At 44.9% G+C, this 8,616-nt stretch overlaps 1 protein-coding gene across 2 annotated transcripts in view; it reads right to left on the bottom strand.

The window, feature by feature from the left end:
- Positions 1-315: 315 nt before the first annotated feature.
- The window catches only part of AFF1 (ALF transcription elongation factor 1), a 68,008-nt gene continuing 59,707 nt past the window's right edge, over positions 316-8,616 (bottom strand). For both annotated transcript variants that reach the window (XM_021549218.4, XM_021549219.4), the window contains exons 16-21: positions 8,286-8,422; positions 7,980-8,051; positions 7,245-7,338; positions 7,095-7,138; positions 6,066-6,310; positions 316-3,481 (exon numbers count right to left, since the gene is read on the bottom strand). In XM_021549218.4, the coding sequence (XP_021404893.3) occupies positions 3,360-3,481; positions 6,066-6,310; positions 7,095-7,138; positions 7,245-7,338; positions 7,980-8,051; positions 8,286-8,422 (714 nt within the window). In that variant the 3' untranslated portion in view covers positions 316-3,359. The remainder of the gene's footprint in view (positions 3,482-6,065; positions 6,311-7,094; positions 7,139-7,244; positions 7,339-7,979; positions 8,052-8,285; positions 8,423-8,616) is intronic.

Raw genomic sequence — 8,616 nt, 5'->3', positions numbered from 1 at the left:
GTCCCTGTCAGAGAGGGCTCAGAGCCAGGCTCTGCTGGCTTCAGCCTCCCCTGCATAGGACGTGGGAGGGCACGAGGAACATGTCACAAGTTGTGATGCTCCTGCCACTCTGAGCATCTACATTTGCACCAGTTTTGGTCATTAAGGAAAGGACAAGGGGTGATAAACAGGTGGAAAAAGAGAACAAGAGACTTCTGTACAGAAATTCATACCTAAACCTTATTCAGAAGGGAAACACTAAGGCCATTCAGAGAAAAGCTACACTAGAATTTCTCTGCAAGAAGCTGAGAACACAAGGACTCTTGAAACACCTCATAACAAACATTCATTTATTGTTTATTTCCCCCATATGAATCAACCATCTCAGAAATTCCATCACAGACAGGGGAAAAAAAGGTTATATACAAGAGGGACATACATCCCCAAAATAAAATGTACAGATTTATCATGGAAACCAAGAGGGAGGGGAGAGGACAAAACCAAAAACAAGAACATTGCAGTCAGACTTTGACTTTCAGTTACACAAGAGATCTCTAGCTCCATGTAAGTGGGGTTTTCAACTATTAAATAAATGGCATCTTAAAAATAGAATATTTGACAATTTCAACGCATGTATTATTATTTCTTTTAAATAAATATTGCCTGGAAATGATGCTGCTTTGCCACCATAGCTGCCTCTGTTCTTTCTGGGATTAAACAATCACCCCTGGTTTTCCTTGGATTAATGGTTTGCTTCTGAATGGCAAATGCAATTTCCTCCACTGCTACATTTTGATTTCTGCTTTTACTTAATTTTTGTTTGTTTTTTAAAGGCCTGAATAGGCCCAGGTGAAAATTATGAGCTTCCTTCCTAACCCTCTGCAGGCCTCTGACCTGGCTCAAGGTTGAAATAAGATGGCTTTTCATAAAATTTCCTATTATTTGAACAGTCTTTCTCTGTGTCCCAAAACTAAATCCAGCTTCCTACTGTGGAGCTTGGGAGTGATGCTCCCACAGATTGCTTTAGAACTGAGAGCCCCCAAAGAGTTCCCCACACCTGTGACACAAACTGCCTGTGATGTTCTTCCCCTCAAAGCCCAGGAGAGTTTGTCCTGGGAATGGGAGCAGTCCTCACACAACCACTTCTGCCCAGCAGCAAGGACCTCTCCTGGCAGCAGGGAGGGACGTGGATGCACACAGAAGGAAAGTACCAGGAGACCCCTGGCCCTGCTGCTCCTTATGCTATCCCCTAACACTCTGCTACGGTTCCTGCAGGCTCCCACAGTGGTTTCCAGGTTCAATAAAGCTTTCATCTTTCCTCCTCCTCCCCAGCTGGTGATCCTAGAAATAGCTTTGTCTGAAGACAAAGTCCAAAGTTGGCATCGATCCACCAGTCTGGGATCAAGTTCCAAAGTGCACATCAGCCTCCAGACTGGCTGCCCATCCCCACACTTCCTGAGAACAAAACAGTTAATGCTGAGCCCTTCTCTGACCCTGCTTACTCTGAGCAGTCACTGCTCCAGGGGACAGGAGTGCAAGCAAAGCTTGATAGGTAAAATGGGGACAGGGGGACATGGATCTTCCTTCCACTTGTTAGGACAGCGCATCCCTGAAATGCTCTGAGGCTTTTAACAAAGTGAATGTAAAAGGCCAATCCCTTCAAGGTGAAGAAAGGCACAGCCATGATCCTGGTGGTCCTGCACTGCCAGGGAAGGTGACAGGAGAGCTCCCCTCTGCTCAGGACCAGCACACTCCCATCACCTTCTCCCAGAACCAAGAAGAGCCCAGGCTTCCCCGTGACAGGGGCCACTTCTACAGAAACTACTTTTGGAAATGCAAACCTTTTGTTGCTATTTATTCACTGTCCATTTTCATGAGCCTTAAACCCATGAGCAGGTATTTTACAAAGGGGGATTTCTGCACATCTACAGACCTGTTCCTCCCTAATAGTGAACTTATGTGGAAAAGGGAGCTAATTCTTTCCCATAAACACAATTATTTTGGGATACTATCCTTCTCTTCTCCAGTCCCATGGGCCAATGAGAGAGAGGGTGAGGGATGTGAGAGGGGACCAGAGGGCTAAGGCACACTATTGAGTATGAGGACGGCAGGATGCTGCTGTCACACCACAAGGAATCTTTGGGTAGAGAAGGGTGTCATCTCACTGAATACACAAATGCCAGGGGTGCTGCCTTCACTGATACGAGAAAAACAATGTTGGGAAACAGCTCATTATTCCCTTTCTTGTTCCCTTGAGAGGTTTTTAAGTCACTGGGTCCATCCTATAACATGGCTGAGAGAACACATGAGTTGTCTCCCACATGAAGAAGACCCTACTTTGGTACAAATCCTGCTCTTAGATATTCACCAAGACCTTCAATGGTTTCAGGCAAATATCCAAATGCAAAATTTATCTTATGTTCCACATTCAGCCACTTAATCCCTCCTTAACCACAAGCAATTCCTTCCTATGGAAGTTCTAGAACAATGTCCAATCAATTACAGTGAACCAGTGCAGCTTTCCACCCCCACCCACCAAAATGACAAAACATCAGCCCCACAAAGAATCCTCATGGTGACATTTCTCAGCAAAGAGGCAGAGCTATTCCAAAAACACCACGTTGTTTTGCCACCCCAGCTGTGTTTGGCTTGCAAGGCTAGAGCTGAGCCAGCCCCTCAGTAACACAGCTGGAGTGCCCAGGGCATGGATGTGCATGACAGCACAGCAAGGAGGACCAAAGCAGTGATGACTTGAAAAGAAAACTTGCTGCACTGAAGGCAGTGGCTTCCTCAGTTTTGTCAGGTGGCTGGCAAAAGCAGGAGGGTGAGGTTGGGAAGCAGGCAGAGCAGATCCTTTTGGTGCTTTTCCTGTAACATAATGCTGTTCGGTGCTTGATAAGGTTGCTACTTGCTCTCTGAGGAACAAAGACACCAATGATTGCATCTGTGCTTGCAAAAGCAACTCCTCTGGCATGTTGTCTGGGCACACAACTGCTGCAGACTGTGGGATGTTGCATAACCACCTCTGGAGGCAGATTTCCTTCTTGTCAGCATCATGTGCAATTAATGTCCTGCTGGTTATTTGTAAAAGAAATGTTTATAGACCATCAATACATCAGGCCATTCAGACAATTCATTGCACTTCATCATTTTAAAGGAAGGTGCCATCCTCTGTCTCTTCTTTTTCAAGGTAGCAAAGTGCTACCCTAGAAAAACACAGTTCAAGCGTTTTCCAGTGTAGCCAGATAACTTCCAACTTTATTTAAAATACTTTCCCTTGCAGGTGCTCTGTATTGAACAATTAAAACAAAAATTATACTGTTTCTGAGGCTTCAAAAGTGCAAAAAAACTTCAAGGTATTTAACCACCTGGAGAACCAGTTAAGGCATATTTGCTTCCAGTCTCAGCCACTGTAATCCCTGTCTGATGTAGTGTACCAGGTCTGTCAGGCTACTGGTCAGTGCCAGAGTACTTGTCGCTCTGCTGAGTTCAGCAAAAAACTCTGAGGAAAAAAGGGAGAGAGAGAGAGAAAAGATTTGGTTGGTTTCATACACCAGGCACACCTGACAGGTGAGAAGTGAGAGCAGCAGCACACAGTCAGCTGGCCAGTCCTGTTAAACAGTGCTAGTGCAAACAGCTCAGCAGTGTCACAGGGCTGGGAAGGATGACAAGCACAGCAGGCAAGGCAGGCAACAGGAAAACATTTACACACACTGAGACATCTCCTCACATCCTGACTTTAAAGGACACAGAGACTCTGTGGTAGGGTAGCAAAAGTTTGGGTGTTTGCATTACAGTCCCTGCTTCAAGTTTCTCCTAAATTCTAAACAGGATAAATTTGAGTGTCTTCCTGAGCAGCACCCAGAAACACATACAGCTGTGGTCCCTTTCTTTCATCCATCCTCAAACCTTGGAGACGTCAGGATTTCTCTATTTGTGTAGTTTGCCAGGCTATATACAGCTCTGGTTTGGATTGCTTATAGCCAAGCATGTCAGGCAGATCTCACATTCCTCCCATCCCACCACCTCCAGGCATCCCACTCCTCCTCCTGCACAGGAGGAGGCTCTGGCAGCACACCTGACCCTGCTGTGAGGGGCTGGCAGGCTGTAAGCCCTGCTCTCTGCTGGAAATCATCTGTGCAGGTGACCAGGAGCTGTGGGAAATTCTCACACCTATTCCTTTGCAGCCACCTTTCCAAGATATTCCTGCAAGACCTGCCTCCCACTGACACAGGCCCAGTCCCTCACTCTTCAGCTCAAACATGATGCTAAATACCTTTTCAGAAACTGGTAATTTTCAGCTCTCCTTTTTGATACCCAAAGATTGAAGCTAGAGGTGGGAAAATTCTGCTTGGCTGTGCAAGGAGCTCTTCAAAAGCAGAGTGCACAACACTTCATTTCTAATACTTGCCAATGCAGAAGGAGAGAACACGTTCCCTCTGATTTTCCTGCTTTTGTTTACAGAATCCATGCCCTCATGGGGAACAGAAGGAACTGAAAGCCCCTGTCTGAGCAAACAGAAGATAACCTGATCTGTCACTGCATCATGTGAAAGGAAAGGGACTTCACATCCATGCCTGCAGCCTCAGCTTGTCCTTGCAGGGAGAGACCAGAGCATGAAGACAGCCTGTTACAGCCTTATGATCCAAAGTGCTGCTCTGAATTACAGCGAGGAGCTGGCACCTGTCAGGGGACCCTGCAGAAGGCACTTCAGCCCTGCACCAGTGACTTGGACAGCACTTACAGCTCTCTGCTTTCCAATAGCTTAGGACTTCCCTGCTTATAAGATCTTGATAGCTAAAGGCTGCTGCTTTCTTCCTCTTCTTATGCCCTATGAATTGCATAAAAGACTCAAGGATGTGGCCTTTTTGAATAATTTTGCATTTTCACTCTGTACCCCTTTGTATATTACACTGATTATCAGTAATCCAGTTCTGACATGCTTCCAACTGTCCTGAACAGTACACCACCAGCAAGCCTACATGAGTATTTACTAGTCTCCTGCACAGATCCACTCCCTACAGAGTATTTAGTACCCCAGTCATCATCCCCCTACTTCAGGAACCAGCCACACAGAGCACGTTTTGAATTTAGTCTTGACTGATGCAAGGCTGTGCTCAGGCCCTCCCACACATTTTCCTCCATGACTCACTCCTCTGGCTTATTAGCACCATCCACTGCTTCTATGGGACAGTCTTTTATCAGCCTTTTGAGGGCAGAATCGAAAATGCCACACATTAACTGCTTCTGCAAGCACAGATTTGCTCAAAGGTGACTTGGAAAGCCTTTTGATTTTCAGCAACTGCCTCATTAGTATGAGGATTTTTACAGCCTTCCAACAGTTCAGCCAAACACATTGTGCTTATTTTCTTTTGCAAGTTTGCCAACAGGTCATGGCAATGCATCTCTTCACCCACACTGGCTCACAAAACTTCGTGTTGTGTGGAAAATGACACTGCTGAGGCCATGTGGGATGACAAGGTCACAGGCTGGACTGCACCAACCCTGTGGCTTTTGTGTATTCATCACTGCTTGAACCAAAGGACAATACAACATTTTTAACAACAAAACTGTAAAATAAAATTTTGCAGTAATTCTAGGAATTGCTGCTGGCAAATACTGGGCACTTGCCCAGCAAGGACTCAAATTCAAGTGCTGCTCAGCTTCTCTGTTAGGCAGAGAAGCCAGCTTCACCACTTTCAAGACAAAATGACCTGGAAATTTGACAAAAACTAAAACACAAGGCTACAGGCCAAAATGATAGTTTTAAACAAAGCAAACTAACTCCGAAAAGCCCAGTGCCCCAAAGGGAAAGACAGAAAACACCCAAACCCCTTATGCTTCTTGTGTTGGCTGGTTTCCTGCACTTGACACCCTCATCCCTTAAGCTCTTGGACATTTGAGGATGCCAAGAAAACCTTTTAATGGGAACACTCATCAATATGTCACCATCAAGTATCTCTGCCAATATGCTCTGGCAGAGATATTCAACATATTTCATGCTTTGAACTTTAGGACTAGTGCTTGCTGCACTGAGTGTCAGGACTGAAGCAAATACACACAACCAAGAGACAGAAAAGACTTACCTTTATTCTTTCTGGCCAGTGCATCAGCCTTTTCCCAAATTTCATATGCATGGAGGATATAGGAAGTGATATTGACATAGGAGGAGGTGACACTGGAGATATGACAGGAGACAGTGACAGTAGAGCCAGTGCTGTTGCCAATGCTGCTGTGGCCAACACCATTGCTATCATTTGATCCCGGCTGAGAACTCACAGATCCAGCAGGAGAGGGTATTGGAGAAAGAGGAGAAGGCAAGCCTGTGCTTCTGCAGCAGAAAAGAAACACCATCATGAACATTCAGCTTCAGAGCTAAACATCTTTCCACAAGGCTGCCTCATGCCAGGAGCTATCCGGTGTCACCCAGGCCTGCAGCATGGAGTGGACTGCTGAAAAGTGAGATGTGTTCAGCTACAGCACAAGCAATTGTACTTTGAAGGCAAGGCCAAGTTTTTGAAAGTGATTTAGAAGGACTCTACTCAACAAGAGAAAATGTGGGACCAGACACCGAAAAGGGACACCCATCCATCTTCCAAACTCTACACCTCCTTGTGAAAGTCTTCACCAGATTACCCAAGTGTTTTCCCTAATGCCTTCCAAATCAGGCATACTGAAGCTCCCCTCCTGAGGAGGCTGGAGCTTTTGGCAGCTCCTTAGAGCAGCCAGGTCAGCCTACACACATTTATTTATAGGCCCAGGGCAGATAAATGTGGTCACCCGGCTGCATTCCAGACACAGCCTGGCTCATCACACCCCCACCACTTCAACCAACCTAATTTTAGTCACTGGTATGACAGGGCTTCCACCACTGCTCTCAAGAGACCATTTACTTCTCAATGAACTATCCTGTGCAAGATGGCCACAAAAAATGTAACTGGAATCAGCATCACTGTCAAAGTCCAAAAAACCTTCTCTTGGCCAAAAATTTTGGAAGACAAAAAAAAAAATCTTTCATTTCCTGTCTGTCACATGAAATGACCACAGAACACAGAAAAGCTCTTACTCATTGTTTTTGAAACACAGAATCATGACAACAAATTTTTAAATCTTACCTTGCAACACCTGGAGAAGGTGCTTGTATTACTCTGAAATTACTCTGCAGCAAGGAATAAAAGTCTAGTTAGTTTTGGATTGTTCAGCTGACATCAGTAACTACCACAGCCAGGCATCCAGCTGGCAGCTTAGTGATACCTGTGCCCTACCTTGAAGTGGTCATTCAGGAGCCTGGAATACCTCATTGCAGTGTCCTTTTTGTAACCAAACATTGCCATGTGCAGAATGGACTGGCAGCGCATGCTGTGGACAGAAACACACCAGAGTGTCAGTCTTCGTGCCCAGCCCTCATCAGCCGTGAGGGATGGAGGCAGACACAACTTAGTTCTACTGGAAGGTCAAGAAAGCTCAAAATTTCTCCTCCTTCTGATCATGATGAAAAAAGACTTTGTGGAAAAAAAAAATTTAAAAAAAAATTAAAAAAAAAATTAAAAAAAAAAAGGGAAAGAAAGGAAGGGCCTTCTCTGGTCTTTCATATAAACAGGTGCCCAGGCTCTCAAAGGTGCCAAAGGCTGAGTAAGTCCCCATCCAGAAGTGCCTCATCCATGTTCAGCTACAGTTTCACTTACACAGCTCAAACATGGGCAGCCAAATCACATTCTTTCACCTTAGGTGAAAGCCCTTATGTGCTCTCAAGTTACCAGAAGATCAAATTTTAAAGCCTGTGCCTTCTACATGTGGTCCCTTGTGATCTCCCAGCTTACTTTAGAGATATTTCAATTCATTCTGGTTTTCATATTGGGGTTTTTTTCTGTTCCTTTATATTGTTTATTTTCCTTGCATAACTCTAACTCCCATTTAACTCATTCCTTCCCCCCAGAAGCAATAGATCTTTCCCTCAGTTTCAAAGCAGTGCACAAAGGAACAGAAGCACAGTTACTCACCGTAACACAGCAAAGATTTTTCCGTGTGAAGAGACTGAGGAGTCTGCAAATGGTTTCAAAGTCATAACGAATCTAGGGAAACAAAATAAACAGGAACTTGTCAGCCACCAGAGCACTCTGAAGCCCCACAGTTAATGAAATAACAGTGCATGCCATTATCTTAAAAACAGTTGGAAAGTCAGGAAATCTGCCCTGAGTCCTTAGTCCTGGCACAAGGAACATTATAAGATCTTGAGCAGAGGACTGTGTGTCAAAATGCCCTCCTCTCCAAACATGCCAAACTGTCACACTCTGAAAGCCACTTACTTGATGAGAACTATGGTGTCACTGAATATGCTGTAAGCTGATTTTGGTTCCAGCACATCTGATTCCAAGGCAATCCCATATTCAATGAATAAAAGGGCAGCCTCCAGGTACTGAAAGGCCTTTCCAGTCTTGTCGGTCTATTGGGAAGAAAATTCTCACATTTTTACTAAGACAGAACACAATTCTCGCAAACATACTTCAATTTTCTTTTCTTTCTAGTTAGGCAGGATTTGAAGAAAGAAGATTTCAGTTTGGCCTCTGGGTGAAAACCAAAGGGTTCTCAACAGAACCCTTAATGTGATCACAGTCTTCAGCTTTGTGTGCTCCATTT

The sequence above is a fragment of the Lonchura striata genome, chromosome 4 (genome assembly GCF_050655825.1).
Source record: "Lonchura striata isolate lonStrDom1 chromosome 4, ASM5065582v1, whole genome shotgun sequence".
Classification (NCBI taxonomy): domain Eukaryota; kingdom Metazoa; phylum Chordata; class Aves; order Passeriformes; family Estrildidae; genus Lonchura; species Lonchura striata.
Note: the sequence above shows the minus strand (reverse complement) of the source record. Positions and strands in the feature narration are given on the sequence as shown.